This window comes from Bos indicus x Bos taurus, chromosome 23 (assembly GCF_003369695.1).
Source record: "Bos indicus x Bos taurus breed Angus x Brahman F1 hybrid chromosome 23, Bos_hybrid_MaternalHap_v2.0, whole genome shotgun sequence".
Classification (NCBI taxonomy): domain Eukaryota; kingdom Metazoa; phylum Chordata; class Mammalia; order Artiodactyla; family Bovidae; genus Bos; species Bos indicus x Bos taurus.
This window is the reverse complement of record NC_040098.1, coordinates 10,099,967-10,120,029: the sequence shown is the minus strand read 5'-3', so window position 1 is coordinate 10,120,029 and position 20,063 is coordinate 10,099,967. Positions and strand designations below refer to the sequence as shown.

Genomic DNA, 20,063 nt, shown 5'->3' with positions numbered 1-20,063 from the left:
TGACTTAGCAGCAGCAGCAGCAAGTTCAGGTGGAACCAGGTGTCGTCATGGCAACACAAGATTTTAAGAGAAACCTCCTTTTAACTTTGTATAGAGAAGGGAAAGGAGAATCTGACACTTGCAGCCTGTTTCCTCAGTTTGGAGACCCCTAGCTTTCCTGCCCGTTACCCTTTCAGTCTGAAGTCTACTTTATATCAACATAGCCACTGTTTTCTTTTGGTTAATGTTTGTATTATATATCTTTTTCCATCCTTTTTTGTTAACCTGCCTCTATTATTGTTATTTGAAGTGGGTTTCTTATGTAGTTGGTTCATTTTAAAAAATCTCCTCCAGTCTTTTAATTGATGTTTTTTAGACCATTTAAATTTAGTGTAATTATGATATGTTAGGGCTTAAGTCTGCCAATTAATTTTTAATTTTCTAGTTATTCTGTTTTTATTTTTCTGTTCTTTTTCCTATCTCCCTGTGAGTTTCTTAAAAACATTAAAAAAAAAACTCCATTTCTGTTTCTCTTTGTGATTTTATCTCCTTGAATAACTTTTTTCAGTGTTTGCTCCAGCTATTATATATGTATATACACATACATAACGTGAGTCTGAGTGAACTCCGGGAGTTGGTGATGGACAGGGAGGCCTGGCGTGCTGCAATTCATGGGGTCGCAAAGAGTTGGACACGACTGAGCGACTGATCTGATCTGATCTCACCTGACCTGAACTGTCCATAGTCTATTGGTGTCATTGTTTACCAGTTCAACTAAAGTGTAGAAATCTTGTTTTATATCTCCTCACCTTCCTCATTTATAAAATTGTTTTAAACACTTCCTCTACTTGCATTTAGAACATTAAACAGTGCTAGGATTTTGCTTCAACCATCAAACATAATTTAGAAAACTCAGTGGGAGAGGGAAAGTCCGTTGTATTTACCCATATTTTTGCTTAATGTTTATCCTTCCTGATGTTTCAAGGTTCATTTTTTTCTTTTCCTTTTTCATTTCCTTTCTATTTAGACAAGTGTCACCATTCTTTTAGGGTAGGTCTGCTGGTGAATAAGTTCCTCAGTTTTCCTTCATCTGAGAATGTCTTGATTTTTTCTTCACTCCTGAAGGATATTTCTGCAGGGTATAGAAGTCTGGGTTCACAGTTCCTTTCAGCACTGGAAAAATATACCACTTCCTCCTGGGCTCCACGGTCCTGCTGACAAGTCAACTGTCTGTCATTCAAATTATTTTTCCCCGACAGGTAAGATGTCATTTTTCTCTTGCTGCTTTCAAGAATTTTTCTTTTGTCTTTTATATTCAGAAAATTAATTGTGATGGCATGGATTTCTTTTTATCTGGTTTGGGGTGTGCTCAGCTTCTTGATTCTGTAGGTCAATGAGAAGTCTTGAGCCATTATTGCATGGAGGTCTCTTTCAGCCCCACCCACTTTCTCTCCTGGGACTCTGCTGACATATGTGTTTGATCTTTTGTTAGGTCCCTGAGACTCCTTGTTTTTTTAAGTCTAGTTTCTCTGTTCTTCTAACTGCGTAATTTCTATTGTTGTATTCTCTAGTTTGTGGATTCTTCTCTTGTTTATTCTGCTCTTGAGCCCATCCACTGAGATCTTTATTTTGGTTCCTGTTGTTAAGAGCAGCCACCTAATTGCTGGGTGATTGCAAGTTCCCAGTTAGGCCTCCTCTAATGCCACCCCAGAGGGTGTTAGGGCACCTTGATGTCTGGTGAGGAGGGACGTCTAGGCTTACCACTTGGCCTTTGCTGGCCTGTGGAAGGAGGGGCCAGTTTTTCTTCTGTGATGCTTGGATGAATTAGAGCAGTTCGTGTCTAAAAGCTGTCTTGCCAGGCTGCCTTCTTCCTTGTCCTCTGAGAGCAGGCTTTTGTTTGGGCTTTGTACCCACTGGTATGTCTGCCAGGGTTTTAATTATACTTGCAAGAAGAATAGGGGAAAGTCTGTCTACTCAATCTTCCTGGAAGTGGAAGTTGATTTACTTTGATAGCTGTTGTCAAGTTGTCCTTCGTTACATACATGTGGTGCAAAGACTGTTCTCAGTTGTTTTTATAATGATGCATTTTGCTTTGCAGAAATGTTTGATTTTTATATAGTTGAATATATAAATCCTTAAGAAAGTGAACTCAGTTATGTAACATGTTTGGAAAGACCTTTCTCATATGAAAAACTCTCTTTCTTCTAGCTTTGTTGGTTTTTTTCTGGTTTTGTTTTGTGAACCATCTGGAATTAATTTCGGTATAAGTAGCAATATAAATCTCCCTGCACCATTCCCACCACCCCCACGGCTACCCGCTTTTCCCAGCTCTATTTACTAAATAATAAATATTTTATGGTGTTGAGGAAATTCTTTAATTTGGTACATGCTTGTTTGTAACTGTAATAACCAGTCCTGAGGAGAGCAGTCACAGAGCTGCAGGGGCCGTGCTGGGCGGTGGAGCTGAGACCCCCTCGGCTGCTGCTTGTGACGGCCAGTGCTGTGAGCTGAGAAGGCCTGCTGGCCCGCCCACTGGGTTTTGGGGGACCTGGACCCTTGCGAGGTTGGAGGCCAGAGGCACCGAGGCCAACAAGAGGGTGTCTAGACCAGCCCCCTGGTCACTGCACCTTCCGTCCTGACAGCCCTGCAGCCTGGGTGACGGTCCACGCCACATCTGTGAGAGGGGGACCAGTGAGAATGGGGAGCGGGGCATGTGGAGGCCTGGTTTGGGGTCCACAGTGCAAGCATGGGCATTGGAGGCAGTGCCCAATTCCTGGCCCCTGCTTCTGCTTCCAGGTCTTGAGGAGCAGGGGGTAGAGATGGGAGCGTGGACCGACGAATTGTGGGATGTGTCCCTCCACCCCCGCTGTGAGGCCGCCCCACCACCCTCGTGCCTCTCCCTGCAGTCCAGCTCTGGCTCCTCCTCGGTCAAGTGCAGTGTGGTCTATGGCCTGGCAGGCTGGGGTGCCCAACATGAACTAGGACAGCTGGACATCACTGGACTAGAGGGTTTCTAGGTGCCTCTCTCGAGAAGACAATGGCACCCCACTCCAGTACTCTTGCCTGGAAAATCCCATGGACGGAGGAGCCTGGTAGGCTGCAGTCCATGGGGTCACTAAGTCAGGCACGAATGAGCGACTTCACTTTCACTTTTCACTTTCATGCATTGGAGAAGGAAATGGCAACCCACTCCAGTGTTCTTGCCTGGAGAATCCCAGGGACAGAGGAGCCTAGTGGGCTGTTGTCTATGGGGTCGCACAGAGTCGGACACGACTGAAGTGATTTAGCAGCAGGAGCAGGTGCCTCTCTGGCTAGCCCTGGGTGGGCATTTTAACCTCTCTGAGCCTCAGTTTCTCCTCTGCAGAGAAGGCAATACCCAGGCAGGGGTGAGGGCTGATGGGGCGGTTGTTGGGGTCGTCAGCGTTGCCTGTCTTTCCAACGCTCTCTTGACCAGCAGCCCAGGAGCCAGCCGGCTTGGCGAGCACCACGTCCCTCCCATCCCCACAGCTCAGGATGTCTGGAGAGCCTCGCTGTGTGGCCTTGGGCTGGTAGCTAGTTGTCTGTATAAAACTTTGCCTCCACAATTGAATGCATTCCTGAAGGAGACTCTCCTTCCAGAGCTCTCGACTTCCATCAGCCTGATAACCCCGGCGTTCAGTCAAGTCTGTGGCTGACCAGCCCAGGCCCTGCTCGGCATTCAGACCAGCCGAACCTGGGGAGGGGAAGGTAACTGCAGGGCCCTCACACCAGAGCAGGGTCAACGCTGACCAGCAGCCCTTCCTGTTGGAGAGTGCCGGGTGGAGCCAGTTCCCCAGACTGGTGCCAGCCAAGCAGAGTGGATCCTCATTAGCACCCAGAGCCAGCAGCTGGCCTGTGCCCGCGCTTCTGCTGGAAAACCGTCAGGAAATGTTCCAACTCAGACTCCACAACGTAAGGCTGGTTTCATGTCACTTCTCATTTATTAATTCAGTCTGTTCTAAGTTGTACAGTTACGAAAATAACAAAACCAAAGCCAAAAGCCCGGGAATATTTACACTCTCTCATGTAGTGAGGTCAGTCTATGCTGTCGCACAGGTCGGTTACGCTTGGTACCACAAGATGTTCGTAACTTAGACAAAATCGGACAGATTAACAATTATATGTACAGTAAAATAGAAGGGGAAGTCATTCAAGTATCAAAATACAGACAAAGATTAAATAACATTTTATTACAATTCAGTCCCATTGCCACACCGTTAGCAACAACACTTTGTGAACTGCGTCTGACAGTCGTCCTGCAGGCCTGGGCCCCCCTACACAGGCTGAGGGCAGACCGGCCTGCTCAGCCCCGGGCTTCTCAAGGGACTCCCCAGAGCACTGGAGGCCCTGGAGGGGTGTGAGCATTGCAGAGGCAGAGCCTGTCTGGAAGGAAGCCCCGCTCACTCGGAGCAGCTGCGAGGAAGAGGGTGGACCAGAGAGCGCCTCCATCTCGAGTCCTGCCTGAAGGGCCTGCACACTTCAGAACGGGGCTGCGCTCGTGTGCAGAAGCGAGGCTTCTCCATGTGAAGCCTGTCCTCAATGTTATAATATTTCTTTCTAGGGAAGGGAGAGTACCTGTCCCAGAGGAGGAGTAAAAAAAGATCTAGCCCCTCCCTTTTTGACTACTGAGAAATAAACCAATCTCAAAATCCAGAGCAGATTAGCCAAGGCTTTCCAATATGAAAACACCCTGAATAAATAAGATATAGCAGCTTCAAGAGGAGGAGACACCTACCTAGGACATAAAAACAAAAAACAGCTTGAAGAACTCATCGTAGTGTCTACAGTTTTCTTTATGGATCCACCACCCACCACGAGGGGCCTACTTAGAGGAGACCGGCCTTCCTCAGGAGGAAGAGGGCACAGCACGTGTGCTGTGGCCGGACCAGCAGTCTCCCCACCTAGCTTGGGCTCCTTGTCCATCCCTGGAAGAAGGATGGGCTGAATACTGCACAGTAGAACCGTCAGGCCCTGGGAGCGGCAGGACGTGAAGTCAGACTTCCGGTGTTGAAGTCCTTGTTTAGTACCGAAAGGGCAGGACCACCTGTCTCCATCCCAGAGTAAGGGCGACCCCCTGGGCCTGCGACCCCACACCCCTGTTGTGGACGGTGCAGGGGGCCCGCCCCCGGAGCTCCTGGCCGGGGGGTGGGGTGCTGCCAAGGCCTTGGACCTACTGACCCCAGGACCAACTGCACCGCGCCAGCAAAGGGCCTGCTTGGGGAGGAAAGGCTCTGCTCTGCGAGCTGCTAGACACACAGCTGACCTGGTCCAGCCCCAGTGAACAAGATCCTCCCATTCTACTGCCTCCAGGAGGAGCGACGCAACCAAAGGCGCAAAGCAAAGCCAGCCAGCAGGATGGATCGGGCGGCGGCACTGCAGGCCCTGGAGGCCACGCTGGGGGAGCAAACGGCCTCTGCGCCCAGCCTTCTCCGCCCTCAGAGCCTGGGGTGAGCCCAGAGCTGAAAGGACAACAGTCAGACCAAAGTGAGTCCTAATCATACACACCTGATTAGATAAATCACACACCTGCAGGCAGCCGCCTCAGCTGACCTACCCGTTAATGCCCAAGACAAACACAGCTGCTTCCTCTCCTTTCTGATCCGACTCAGCTGGCCTGAGGTCACCGGAGGGCCCGTGGCCTGCAGCCCAGGGCGGTGTTCGGACCACGGCGGCCCGGGACCTGCTCGTTCTCTGCCTGGCTCGACCTCTACGCTCTGCCCGCTGGGGTCGGAGTGGAAGCCGCCACAGCCGCGCTCGGCTCCGGGCAGGGACGAGAAACCGTGTGCGGCTCAGAAAGGAGCAGCGGCTGAAGGGGGCGCCTGTCCGGCCACTCGGTTCACCCAGCGCCTCCTCTCGGAGCTGCCCAAGCGCGTCCATGCCCTGGCCTGAGGACAGACCCTCGGACCGTATGGCCACTGGTCTAAAGATTGGCAGTTTAACCTAGAGGTTTGAGCCAAGTGTTAATTTTATAAAAAAAAATTTTTTTCTATTAAAAAACGTTTTCTGGACAAGTCACTTCTAGGGTCTCTGGAGTCCCTAGTCTCATCTGCTAGAGGCTGGAGGGCTGCTCGGCACCGGGGCAGGGCTCCCTCCACGAGGCCTGGCGGCGGGCCCGGGCCCACAGCCGGGAGGAGTCCTGCGGGCAGAGGTGGGCCTGGGTCTCCAATGCAGGTGAGGCGGCGGTGGCAGCGGCGGTGGCGGGAGCCTGCGCTCCGCACGGCTGTTTCTGCAGCACAGTCGGTTCCTCGGTGGCTCAGCTTGGCAGAAGCAAACACAACGGGGGGAGGAAAAGGTTAACCAAAGGGGCTGCACAGTGGAGGAGACGGAGAGGAAACAGGGAGGCAGAGCAGAAGGTCCCTCGCGGCCTCCCCGAGCACCCTCCGTGGCTCAGGCATCTGCTCGGAAGGCACGAGGGCAGGAGGCAGGAGACCCACCTCGGCTTGTCCACCGGGTTTCGGCTCTAAAGGAACCGCCGCCACTGAGCGGCGGTGCCCCCCGAGTCGCGCTCCGTGCTATGCTTCCCCCCACGGAACCGCGGCTCCCCACCCAAGGGCGCGGGGCCTCCACAGCCTCCGCGCCGCCTTCCCCGCTGCTGAGCCCTGACCCCACACCACGGAGAAGGGCCAGCAAGCACTGCCCAGCCCAGGTCCCCGCCCTCAGGCGGCGGCATCCCGAGGGGAGGAGGTGCAGGGCACTGACCCCCCTCCTGCGGGTCCCACAGGGCGGCCTTCCTCTTCCGCCCGCCTGTCACTCCCTGGCCAGGGCGTGAGAAGCCAATCCCACTCCATGCAGCTCAAGACCCCCGAGACAAAGACTCCAGGCGCGTGGAGCCAGCCTGTGGGTGTCTAGGCGCTCAGAGCCGCAGGCTTTGGAGCCAGGCATGTGCCCCAGGGGCCTCACAGCGGGCTGACCCCGGCCCAGCTGAGGTCTCATGGCAGGAAGACAGGCCACGGGCCAGCGTGAGCTGCGTGCAGGGGATCTGGCCCCAGGCGGTCACAGTGGTTGGTTGTGTCGGGAGAGGCGTGGCGAGCTCTCGGCAGCACGGGACTCAAGCTGCGGGAGGAGCGGCAGGGAGCCCCGCCCCATTGGGGGGGGGGCCGCTGCTTGGAGCCGGCCTCCCTCCGGGTCCAGCGAGCCTGCCGGCCGACGCCCTCCCGCTGCCCCACCTCAAAGGCAACTCGCCCCCCCGCCAAGCCGTCCTCGACCAAGGCGGGATTCACAGTGTCCGGTGGCTGGGAGAGCTGGCGCGGGAGGGGAGGCCCGGGGCGGGGGTGGGCTTTGGCCTCAGCGGGCGGAAGGAGCGCTGAGAAGAGCAGAGAGGCACCGGAAGGCACGAGAGACTAGCAGAGGCGGGGCTTAGAAGATAGTGGTCTCGTACTTGGTGCTGAGGCTCCGCTTAGAGTCTGGCTTGGGGTCCACGACCCAGGAGACGCTGGCGTGGGACTGGGCGTCGGGGTCCGTGTCAGGTGGTTCCAGCTGCCAAGGAGGAGGGGGCAGGGTCAGAGGGGCCACACTGGCATCCGTGTCCCCGGGGGTGCCCTATTCTCCGCCAGAGAGCCAGCTCCCGGGGTGGGGAGCAGGAGGGGCACCTCGCGGGAGCGTCCCGGAAGGCTGTCTCCCGGGCGCGTGGAACGGCTGGGGTCCCTGGGCGGTTCCATGGCGCAGGAAGCGGGGAAGGGGTTTGGAAAACCCAAACCGTGGGGCCAGAGAGCTCCCCCGGGCAAGACCACGGCGGGCACCCTGACCTCTGGAGAGAGGAGGACACACAGCAGAGAGACAGGCCACAGCACAGGGGGGACGGTGCGGGGGCAGCTCAGGGAAGACGGGCACGCGGGGTCGGGGGCGCCAGCATCTCCAGGAGCTCACGGGCACGCGGGGAGACTGACACACAGCGGGTGCAGAGACCTTGGCTCCAGGACTAACAGACGGCAGCGGGAGGTAGGAAGGACGGTGGGCGGGGCGGGTGTGACAGTGACAACAGCGACTACCGGGGGGCGGCGGCACCTGGGGCGCGAGCAAAGCAGACAGACAGGCCGGGGTCACGGCCGCACGAGACCCTCCACGCCCGCTCCTCCCCGAGCCCTGGGACCCGGCGCCCCACCTACCGCTGACTTCCGCACGCCCACCCGGGGCTTCGGCACGGGCTTGGAAGATCTGGTCTCGATCACCTCAGCGGCAGAGGCCCCCACCGGCCTGGACTTCTGGGCCTGCAGGGCCAGCTGGTAGGCCACCTCGAACGCCTGGCCCAGCGTCAGGATGATCTCATAGGTCAGGTTCTGGGAGGAGGCAGGGCACAGGGTGAGAGGAGGGAGCAGGGAGCACCGCCCTGGCGCCCCCCAACCCCCCAGGACCCCACACAGGCTGGGCAGCAGCAATGCAGGCAACGGCTGCCCTGAAAGCGAAGTGTGTCCCGAGGACAGTCTGAACAAAGCGCACATTTTGTTTCCTTGTGGGTGATTCTACTGGAGAGACGAGCCCTGGGGGTCCCTGTGGCTTCAGGTCCTACTGCCCAGAAATGACAGAGAAGGTGAGCTGTAGGAACTGGGACGGGCACCTTCTGGGGGACTTCCTCTTTAGAACAAGCCCTGAAATAGTTATTCTGTCCCGCTGTGCAGGTGAGGAGCAGGGAGGGGAGTTCCTAGCTCACAAGCCAGCGCATGTCAAAGCCCAGAGGCCGTGGCCGGGCCCAGAGCACCGACAGAGGTCCCCAGTGGGGCCCTGAAGACCCGGGGGCAGCAGCCCTGGCACAGGCCCCGTCTCAGGGCTGCCACATGAACACCTCCCGTCAGCCCAGCGGCGCCAGGGTGCAGCCCAAGCTGGGCTCTGGGGGGAAGGAGACTCCCTGTCCCCAAGAGGGAGGTGGAGGGCTTTTCAGGAAGACGGCCCCGCGGGAGGGTCAAGCCACAGCCTGGGGAGGTGCAGCCCTGGCCCGGGAACACACACGCGGCCAGAAGCAGGGCAACTGCTGTCGCTAGAACCCTGGTCGAGCCACTGCTGCTCTGTGCGCCGGGCGTTTGCTCCTGACAGGCGCGGCTCGGTGCCCGCCAGGTGCCAGCACCCAGTGCGCGGGCCGCGTGGCCTCCACCTACCACATCCACCGTGCTGAAGACGTGGCAGTAATGGTGGCCAGTCTGCAGGTCCTTGGTGACGTAGGCAAAGGCGCACAGGTCCTCTGGGTCCTGGGCCGCGCAGGAAATGTTCCGGATCTCGTGCTCTGCGATGACATTCTGCGGGAAAAGCAGCTCTGCAGTGCCCGTCACCAGCCCAGGGCGTCGGCCAAACGCCACTTCCTCATCTGCTCTCTGGCGGGGTGGGGGTTGAGGGTGGCGCCTAATCTCCTCTGATTTAGGTTTGGGGTCTCCACCCCTGACCACAGCAGCCAAGGGAGTAAATGTTCACATCCAGCCCCCTCTGCCCTCCAGGGCCCGAACGTGGGGCCTGGGGGTGTCCTGGGCTCAGTAAGCGCATCACAGCGTTAAAAGCCTGTGAGCAGTGAAGTGGCCAGTGGAGCCCACGCTGAGGAAAACAAGCTGTCACCTGGGACCCCAGGTAAGGGGGTGCACGAGAGACCGACACCGGGCCGGGGTGGAGGTGGGACCAGACGGGGACGCTGAGGAAGATAAGCTGTCCCCTGGGACCCAGGTGAGGGGGTGCACGAGAGACTGACACCGGGCTGAGGTGGAGGTGGGACCAGGCGGGGACTCTGAGGAAGGCGCCCCGCTGGCGGGGGTGAGGGCGGGGAGGGGACACACCTTGTTGGAGGCATCGATGAACTTGACCCCTTTGTATGTGATGGACAGGATGATGGTGGGGATCTTCCTCATGTGCTCTGTGGATTTCTACAGCAAACGGGAGGCCCGTCAACGCCGCTCCTCAGGGCAGGACCCCGCAGCTGCAGCTGGTGCCACCGTTTGCTGCCTGCCATCCTAGCCGCGCCCAATACACCACTGCCCGTGACAGCCTACCCGCATCTTGGCACAGGCGTCTTGTGTGGATTCTGTCCCTCGCAGATCTTTGATCAACATGGAGCCCAGATACTGTGGGAGCGAGCAGTAGGCGCGTTCAGGTGTCCTGTGTCACCATGCGGGGATTGCCCAGCCGACCTGGACCCTCTCCCGTGACTCCCCTCCCCGCAATGCCGGGACGGCTGAAGAGCTGAGAATAGCATGGGGGCCCTGGGCTGGAGGTAGGGGTTACTCACGTTGGCTTCGTAACCGCAGGACTCGAAGATGAGTTTCTCCGGCTGGTGTTGCCAGCTCTGCACAGGGGCGTAGGGGGCAGCCAGGCTGGGGGGCCGGAGGGTCAGCTTGGCCTCTCGGTGCTCCTCCTGCAGAACATATGGGGCCCCAGTTCAGCCTGCCGCTCAAGGGGCTCCTGAGCGCCCCGCCTGGCTCTGGCCTGCCAGCCACCTCCAGGAGCTCCAGGGCAGAGGCAGACCAGCTGTTCAGATGGGCTGGGGCAGAGGTGAGGCCTGTCCAGGCTGAGAACAGGTAGGGAAGCCGGGACCTCAGCCGCCCATCCGTGAGCAGCTCCACGTGGAAGGCTCCATGGTGTCGGAGATGATCTTATCCTGGGGTAGTGGAGCGGGGAGGATGTCTCCGTGGTCACGGATGTGCTTTATAGGGGTCCTCGTGACAGGAGTCGGGGTGTGGGGGTGACGGGGTCCTCAACTAGGGCATGGGTGGAAGGCATGGGGACGAAGGGAAATTCAGGACTCCCAGCAAGGTGGAAAGTCTTGATACAGAGTCACTAAGACTGCCAGACAGCATGCTTTTTGAATCTTGTAAAATTCACAGTTGTGCTGGTGCAAAGGTGCGGGGACTCCTCAGAGGCCAGAACTGAGATGAGTGAGTCGTAAGAGAAGAAGCGGGTCAAAGACATGGAGCGAAGGCTCGCCCTGTGGGGGATGCGGGCCAGGCCACACCTGGGGGGCGGGATGAAGCCTACGGCCTGTGCCAGGCAGGGGGAGCCCTGTCCTGCCGGAGGGGTGCAGGGACCCCGTCTGGGCCCCCTGCCCGCCCACCTGGGTTCTGAAGCGCTCTGCCCGAGAGGGCGCCGCAGGCTCGTGCAGGCTGTCGTGCGGCCTCCTGCCCGCGTCCCCAGGAGGCAGCAGCAGGTCAGCTGACCGCCCGGCACAGGAGTCGTTCTGGCTCAGCGGGGACGACGTCTGCGAGAACAGGTCCTGGCACTGCGGCGGGGAGAGCCGTGAGTCTGGGGGCCGCCTGGCTGGGCCTCAGGCTGCCGGTATCAGGGCCCAGCCCCGGGGGGGGATCAGTGAGAAACTGGTATCGGGGCCCAGCTCCAGGGGAGAGTCGGTGAGAAAGGGCAGGAGCTGGGCATCGGGCCAGACTCCTCCAGCCAGAAAGCCCTGACAACTGGGCCCTGCAGGTGGGCAGCCCGGAGCGTGCAGGGAGGAGGGGTGGTTGTAGGGCGGGGAAGCGCGCTCCACCTTCTCAAAGAGAAAACTGTCTGCCACAGCTGATTGGGCCCTGGGGATGCGTGACTCAATCTCAGGGTCCCTCCTGAGGAGACATTGTGCTCCCGATGACACCCTGTCTCCTTGGCTTCCATGTCTGAATGTCAGCTGAGTGTATGGTCTCGGAACCAGCCTGGGCCCGGGCTTCCTCACGTGTGAAAGGGTGAAACCGTGCCCACTTTGAGGCTGAGACTCTAGCCCAGGCCCACCCACTGCCCACCAGCAGCCTTGCAGGTCTGGGGAGAGTCATCCTGAACCATAGGCTCACAGTCTAACCTACTTTTCAGTCAGAAATGAGGAGCATTGAGCAACAAAACATCGGTGAGATTTTAAAAATCACAGGGATTTCCTTCAGAAGCTCAGGAAGGCCCAGCCCTGCCGGGTTCTAGGCTTTGTCTCTGGCTCATGTCAGACTGCCCGAGGGGACTCCAATCCCCAGACAGCTGAACAGGACATTCAGACATGGCCCTAGCCGTTTGGGATTCGGGTATTTGTTTTCCTAACTTCCCCAACACTTGACCCCAACACTGGGAGGAGAGGGATCGGCTCAGCTGCTCCTTTCCTATAGAGGTGACACTGTCTCTGAGAAGCTCCTAAAGGATTCTTTTCAGTTCCTGACAGCACAAAGCACACGCGCCTCCCTCTCCGCCCGCCCCACTCACTCTCAGCTGGGAGAACCGCGGGGGCTTCTGGGGCGGCTCCTCGTAGGGCCTGTCCGCCAGGGAGGCGATGATGCGCTTGCGATGGCCAAGCAGGTGCACCTTCAGGACCTGGGGGCGGGGTGGGGAGCAGTCAGGGGACGACTGGGCATCCAGGGACACTCATGCTCGGGACTGACCAGCCAGGCCTGCGCAGAGCTGTACTCACGTTGACGAGCTCCAGCTCCCAGAGGTTCTTCACGGTGTCAATCGAGCTGTAGCCACTCGACAGGAAGGAATGGACATAGTCCTGAAGCCCCAGCGAGTCCAGCCAGGAGGGCACTGACGGGGGGCTGTTGCCGTCGTAGCCCAGCGCCTTCACCTGTGCAGCGAGGACAGGAGGCAGGGCTGACAAGGACCCCGGGGATGCGGGAGACCACACTGGAGGCTGGGGTAGGAGTGGGACAGTGCCTGAGGACCCACAGGGGCCTATGAGCTCAGCACCCGAGTCCCTCGGCTCACACAGCTGTCTCTGCCTCACCTGGGACCACCCGGGCACCCCAGGTCTGCCGAATCAGGGCCCAGCTGAGGCGGGAAATCAGTGAGAAAGGCAGGTGCCCTGTCAGGTGAGGCTAGATGGGGAGGAGGGTCTGTGAGGCCCCTTCTATGCCCGACATGGTCATGGACCTGGCGGGACAAGGAGATGGTGCGCGTCCGTGGGGACTCGTCTGTGCGCCCTCAGACCTTGGCAGTAGAAGGGACCAGGGGACTCTGTGCCAGCAGAGCTGAAGAGAGGCTCAGGCCTACCGCCCACAGCACCCCAGGCAAAGACCGCTTCCTGTGCTGCCCCATACCCCGGGCCTCGGGCCTCGGGGAAGGCCTGGCCTCCAAGTGATGGGCTACACCTGCGGGCACCAGGCTCCACGCCAGATGACCTGTTCCTGAGGCTGGACTACATGTGCACTGTGCCTGGGGCTCTGCTGCCCTTGGAACGTGGCAAAGAGGTGAACAGGACACTGTGCTCCCTGTGGGGCTCCCAGGACGGGGCAGACCCCCCTTGGTGGCCCCCAAGCCCCAAAGCCTGCCCTGCCCCTTGCTGAGGCTGAGGCGCTGCGGGTGGCACCTTGGGCAGGGACCGTGCGGCCTGGAGCAGCTTCCGCCTGTGCTGCGCATCACTGATGCCGATTTCCCGCAGGTCCTGATCTTCCATCACGTTAGGCCCCTGAGAGGAGAAAGGAGAACGTGAGGGCCTCCTGCATGAGGCCGTGAGGCCAGCCTGTTATGGCCCCTTGCCAAGTTCTTCTTCGCCACCAGCACCATGAGGGTGTGAGCCCTGGGGCACCCTGCGAGGCCAGGATGGGCTACACAGGGCCTCATATAGCAGGGAGACAAACCTGCCCGGCTGCCCACCTGTCCTGAGCGGCTCCAGGGCGCGGACCTGGGCCACAGCAGGCAGCGCACAGGCCCTCGCCCACCTGAGCCCATGTGCATTTACCTGGGGGGCAGATCTGACAACTCCCCAAGGTGATCGTATCCGACTCTTTGCAACCCCATGGACCCAGGTCTCCCACACTGCAGGCGGATTCTTTACCAGCTGAGCCCCAAGGGAGGCCCTCCCCCCAAGGTGAAGAACAGGATTAATTTCCAGGTTCCTTACAGATACGATTTTGTGATTTTAGGTTAAAACAGCCACCCTGGGTGGGTGGCAGGGGCAGGCACCCAAGGAGGAGAGGAGTCTCAAGGAGGACAGGAGTCTCAAAGCGGAGACCTGCCTGGGAGAGGAGGGAGGGGCAGTAGAGGGTGAAACGGAGGGTGGCTGGCATTTGTCGTGTCCCTGCTGCGTGACAGGGACGAGGAGCTTTCACGTGCACTCGCCCACTTCAGGCTCACAACCTTGTGTTAGGTTCTGTTTGCATCCTCATTTTACAGAGAAGGAAACTGAGGCACACAGAGGTCAGAAACACATCCGAAGTCACACATCTCGTGGTAGAGCTAGGATCTGAGAGGGTCTGACTGCACTCACCACTCCTAACCCCTATCGTGCTGTCTTTAGTTACTCACAGTGGTGTCACAAGATAGGGTTTTTTTCAGATTATGATACACGAAAAGTCATGCGTTCTGCCTGTCTCTCAGCTACAGAGCCCCAGCCCCCAAGAGCAATGGTTCCCACTTTCCTGGATATCCCTCCAGACCCCAGCTGGGCACCTACACACATGCACACTTTATTCCTGCATAAATACGATTCTTGACACACTGTTCACAACTACTTAGTATATATAGGAGATCACTTTGCATCAGTGTATGGAGACCTGTCCTTTCTTTTAAAGCTGCATAATCATCCAGGGTCATGGATGATTATAAATTTATGAAACTGTGAATATTATACATTTTTACGCCAGTTCTGTGTTGAAGGACGACTGCTTCCAATTTCTGCTTTTACAGGTGGCGCTGCACAAACCCCCTCTATGTGCATCGTTCTGTGGTGGTTATCAAGAAGAGAGACTGCTGCCAAACCATTCTCGAGAAAGAAGAACAAAGCTGGAGGTATCACTCCCTGTCTTCAGACCATACGACAAAACTGCAGTAATCAAAACAGTATGGCAGTGGCACAAAAACAGACGCGTAGATCGACGGGCAGAACACAGCACCCAGAAATAAAGCCGCACTTACATGGTCATGTAATCTTAGGCAAAGGAGGCAAGAATATACAGTGGGAAAAGACAGCCTCTTCAATAAATGGTCCAGAAAACTGGACAGCTACCTGCAAAATAATCAAAACTGTTGTTCCACTTTCTCCTACCATATACAAAAATGAAATGTGAATGGATTAACGATTCAAATATAAGACCTGAAACCATAAAACTCCCAGAAGAAAACATAGGGAGTACACTCTGACATCAGACTTAGCCCTATTTTTTAGATCTGTCTTCTCAAAGGAAACAAAAGCAAAAATAAACAAATTGGACTATATCAAACTGAAAAACTTTCAGACAGAAAGAAACTATCAACAAAATGAAAGGGCAATCTACTGAATGGGAGAAGATATTTGCAAACAACGTATCAGATAAAGATTGTCAATATCCAAAATATACAAAGAACTCATAATCAATATTTAAAAAACCAAATAACCTGATTGGAAATTTTTCTATTCAGATCCTCTACTCATTTTTTTTTTATTTTTTTTATTTTTAAACTTTACATAATTGTATTAGTTTTGCCAAATATCAAAATGAATCCGCCACAGGTATACATGTGTTCCCCATCCTGAACCCTCCTCCCTCCTCCCTCCCCATACCATCCCTCTGGGTCATCCCAGTGCACTAGCCCCAAGCATCCAGTATCGTGCATCGAACCTGGACTGGCATCTTGTTTCATACATGATATTTTACATGTTTCAATGCCATTCTCCCAAATCTTCCCACCCTCTCCCTCTCCCATAGAGTCCATAAGACTGTTCTATACATCAGTGTCTCTTTTGCTGTCTCGTACACAGGGTTATTGTTACCATCTTTCTAAATTCCATATATATGCGTTACTATACTGTATTGGTGTTTTTCCTTCTGGCTTACTTCACTCTGTATAATAGGCTCCAGTTTCATCCACCTCATTAGAACTGATTCAAATGTTTTCTTTTTAATGGCTGAGTAATACTCCATTGTGTATATGTACCATAGCTCTCTACTCATTTTTTAACGACATACAGATGACCAAGAGACACATGAAAAGATGCTCAACATCACTAATTGTTAGGAAAATGCAAATTAAAACCACAAGGAGATATATCACTTTACACCTGTCAGAATGGCTATTATCAAAAAGACAACAAAGAAGTACTGGCAAGGATGTGGACAAAAGGGGAATCTCATGCACTGCTGGTGAGACTGTAAATCGGAGCACTGACAGATGAGTAGTGTGGTGTACACACACAGGAATACTACTCAGCCAAAAAAACAGGAAGGGGACTTCCCTGGTGCTTCAGCGGTTAAAAGAATTTGCCTGCAAATGCATGCAGGGCTGATTCCTGGTCTGGGAAGATGCCACACGCCGCAGGGCAAGCAAGCCTGTGCGCCACAACTGCCGAGCCTGTGCTCTGGGGGCCTTGAACCGTGACTACTGCAGCCGGGGTGCCCCACAGGCCGTACCCCACGTGGAGAGGGTAGCCCCCTTTCCACAGCTGGAGAAAGCCTGTGCACCACAACCACCAACCAGCACAGCCAAATAAATGAAACCATGCTTTAAAAAAAGAACGACATCTTGGCACTTGGGACAGCGTGGATGGGGTCCAGAGTGCATTATGCTGAAACAGACAAATACGGTATGATCTCACTTATACGTGGAATCTAAAAAATGAACGAGCAAACCAAAATGGAGAGAGACTCATAAAGCGGACGAACAGGTGGTTGCCAGAGGGGAATCAGGTGAGGTGGAGGGGAACGGGTAAAGGGGATTAAGAGGTACAGACTTCAGTTACAAAATAAATAAGCCATGGGGATATAACGTACAGCCTAAGGAATATGGTCAATAATGTCGTAATAACTTCACATGGTGACAGACGGTTACTAGACTCACTGTGATCATTTCATAACGTGCCAGATGTCAAATCATTATGTAGTACACCTGAAACTAATATCACATGTCAACTATATTTCGATTTTAAATTTTCAAACAAGGGTATAAAAGAAGTTGCTTGGGCAAGGGTATGTGTGTTCAGAAGGCTGACAGACGTCTTAGTCTTGTCAGTGCAGCTGTTTAGAAATGGCTTCTCACTGCATGTCTTAACACAGGATCAGCCCGCTCGTAGGTGAGCTCAAGCATCCTTTCATGTTTTATCTGTCAAGTACATACACAGCACTTACTGCCCCCCTCCATGTGCGACATGCTTTGCACTTGCTGAACTACTGAATAATGGGGACTACTGTTACCCCATTTTACAGCTCAGGGAGCTGAGGCCCGGAGAGAACCAGTGACCTGTGGGGCCGAGTTCAGCCCAACATTCGTGTCCATGCAGCTCTGGGGTGGGTGCTGTGAGCAGCCACAGCTGCTGCTTCAGGAATTACTTTATCCTGCACTTGATCTGCAGGAACTCTTTACACAGTGAGGAAATCAACGCTTTACTATGAAGAGCTGGGCGCGTGTCTTTGCTGTTTGTCTTTGTCTCTGAACTGCTACGCTGGCTTTGTTCAGGCAGAAGCTGTCTGCTTGCACTGGAACTCCCACTTTTCTCATGGAGCTTCTCTAAAGTTTCATCAGGCTTAGAAAATCCTTTCTGGGATTTTTAAAACAATTCTTCCACAGTTTTTCCCCTGTAACTTCACAGTTTCATTTTTTACAATCCAATCTTTAATCTGCCTCAAATTTATTTTGACATAAGATTTAAGGGTCCACTTAATATTTTTTTCCAGGCAGCAGATGGTCTATTTCTTGAATGAGCTATCTTTTCTCCACCAATCTGAAATGACTTCTGATGTGTCCTAAATTCCTGTTTCCAGGATTTTTTCCGGACTTTGTATTCTGTTGAGGTGGATATTATTTATGCCCGCTTTACAGAGAAGGTTAGTAAGTGGGGCCAGCTCATGCAGACCATTACCTGGTGGCTTCACCTCTGTGCCCAAGCTGCAGTGACTGCTGGTGTGGGAGCCTCCCGAAAGCCTGTGCCTGGTGACAGAAATCTGGCCTCACAGAGGACAGGCCGTAAGCAAGACAGCTCTAAAGCCGGACTACTCTGCTCAGGCTGCAGGGCACACCCCTCTGCTGGGACCCTAGAGATCCCTGGGCCTGCAGAGTGTCCTCTGGGCCCTGGCACCACTCTCAAGTCTGACCAGCTTCCAAGTCACCCCTGAATCCAAGAGTCGCCACGCCGAGTTCCTGTCGTTACTCTGGGCCCAGGTCTAGGGTATGCTGGTGGGGAAAAGCGGTGGGGGAAGAGGGGGCAGGCTTTCTGGTGACGATGAGGACCCCTCAGCGAGGACCCGAGAGTGAGCCTCTGAGAGGGCGGCACTGCAGCAACGCTCTGAAAACCCACTGCAACCCTGACGTTCCCTCAGAAGCCTTCACAAACATTTAGGGTACCGCTAATACTGAACTGAAGCCTGACCACCAGGAAACTAGATCCAACTGGAGACAAGGCCATCATGAACCAGACCTCCAGGCAAGAGAATGGGGGGCGTATGCAGCTTTGAGGAGAAAGAGGCAGATGTCCCAAACAAAGGACGTGACGGAAAATCAGAGCAAACAGCTGCCAGAGTACGCCCTGGGCACAGCGCAGGGTCCTGAGTTCCTAAACCTGCCATGTCTACATTCTGTGGGATTAGTTTGTGTGGTGGCTATCAGGCCCCCAAATCCTCAAAGACAGGAAACATTCTGGAAGTTACTCCACTCTCCTGGCTGAGGAAGAAACCTTTTCACAAGGAGGTTTATGGGGAAAGGGGACCTCCTACTTTGTTCACCTCCTGCCACACTAATGCTGACCAAGAGCTGACTATATGCCAGTCCGCGTTCCAAGTTCCCAGTGAGCGAACAGTTAGGGAGCTAACCGAGCAGAACGGCTCACTGGCCTAATAAGCATTTCAGTGAACAGAGATTTCCCGAGATTTTATTAGTTTCCAAGTCTAAGTGAAATCTGAAGCAGAACTGCTGACGCTTGGCTTGGTTAGGTTCCATCCCTAAGGGGGAGGGGACAGGCGTGAGCAGCGTCCTGGCGCATCCTCCTGGAGAGGCGTGTGCGTGCAGCGTGCCAGCCTGTGGAAAGGCAGGCTGGGAGACGGCACACCTGGGCTCTGTCCCCCTGCCCCACCACGGCCAGTGTCAGCCCTGGCAGGACTTGACCTCTGCTCCAACAAAGGCCCATGAGCTCTGACGAAGAGGGCCCGCTGGGCAGAGACTGGATTCCTCGGGAGGGGTTTTGTCCCTCAGCAGTAGTTCCAGACCCGCCACTTGGCCCGCCCCCTCCAGCCTAATTTCCATATTCTGTATGGCCTCTCTCTCTTCTCAGACAACCATTCAGCCATTTCTCCTGCCAGGAGTCATTAAAAAAAAAAAACAAAGGCTGAAACCTCCTCTCTTGGGGGAGAAAGAATGAGACCGAGCTACTGTCCCCAGCCTGACTGGGCCTCCGGGGAAAAGCCCCGCAATGATGCTCCTCCCCCTCCCCGCCCCACCCAAGTCTTTCTTGGGCCTCGAGGAACAGGGATGGTGGGAAGAGCTGTTCCAGAAGGATAAGTGTGCTGGGGTGAGGGGTCAGGGGCTTGCCTTGATGCACACAGAATGCAGATGAAGACCTCAGGAGCAGATTTCTCAAATTAGGGGAGGGGAAGATGATGAGGAAGATGAGAAGATTAGGGGAAGATGAGGGAAGAGCCAGCTGAGTGTGCTGAGCGGCTGACAGTCACCACACCCCTGGCTGTAGTGATCTGTGGGGCCTGCCTGAGCCGCTAAGAAGGCTCCTTAACACCTGAGCAGCCAGGTCAGTGACCACATCATCAGGGCCCCTGGCCGCCTCCAGAGCCGCTGGGCACCAAGGGGGTAGCTAAGTGCTTCCTCGGGCCCTGGCTGGTTCAATGTGATACTTATGCTTTCTCTGCCTTCCAGGACTTTGCAGATTTCCACTGGGCCCTGCTTCAATCTCTCCCTCATATTAAAGGAGAAAAAAATTTTTTTCTAAGTAGAAAAGTTGTAGTTTATTTTTGAAAATTCTGAAAATAAAAAAGTATAAAGAAAAATGTAAAAGCCACTTATAAATCCATTGCCTCTGGTGGGGGTGGGGGACCGAGCTTACCATTTGGGAGAAGTCTTTTCAGTGACAATATTTTGGCAGAATTGGGACTGTGGTCTATATGTTATTTACTTAACCTGCCTTTTCACATGCTGACACGCTTGTGCACTGAACCGTCTGCCATGGACCCCCAACGACCGCACGCTCTCCAGGGCGCGTGCGTCCTGTAACGTCACCCACC

The 20,063-nt window shown here is 55.1% G+C and overlaps 1 protein-coding gene across 8 annotated transcripts in view; it reads right to left on the bottom strand.

Annotated features, from left to right (window-relative positions):
• Positions 1-3,914: 3,914 nt before the first annotated feature.
• ANKS1A (ankyrin repeat and sterile alpha motif domain containing 1A) overlaps positions 3,915-20,063 on the bottom strand; it is a 169,768-nt gene continuing 153,619 nt past the window's right edge. For 3 of the 8 annotated variants that reach the window (XM_027524956.1, XM_027524958.1, XM_027524963.1), the window contains 11 exons: positions 13,235-13,333; positions 12,341-12,493; positions 12,136-12,243; positions 11,021-11,185; positions 10,199-10,324; positions 9,963-10,034; positions 9,750-9,836; positions 9,087-9,224; positions 8,103-8,273; positions 7,903-8,001; positions 3,915-7,473 (listed from right to left, as the gene is read on the bottom strand). In XM_027524956.1, coding sequence (XP_027380757.1) covers positions 7,354-7,473; positions 7,903-8,001; positions 8,103-8,273; positions 9,087-9,224; positions 9,750-9,836; positions 9,963-10,034; positions 10,199-10,324; positions 11,021-11,185; positions 12,136-12,243; positions 12,341-12,493; positions 13,235-13,333 — 1,338 coding nt within the window. In that variant the 3' untranslated portion in view covers positions 3,915-7,353. The remainder of the gene's footprint in view (positions 7,474-7,902; positions 8,002-8,102; positions 8,274-9,086; positions 9,225-9,749; positions 9,837-9,962; positions 10,035-10,198; positions 10,325-11,020; positions 11,186-12,135; positions 12,244-12,340; positions 12,494-13,234; positions 13,334-20,063) is intronic. The other 5 variants (XM_027524962.1, XM_027524960.1, XM_027524959.1 and 2 more) reach the window with 3 other exon arrangements.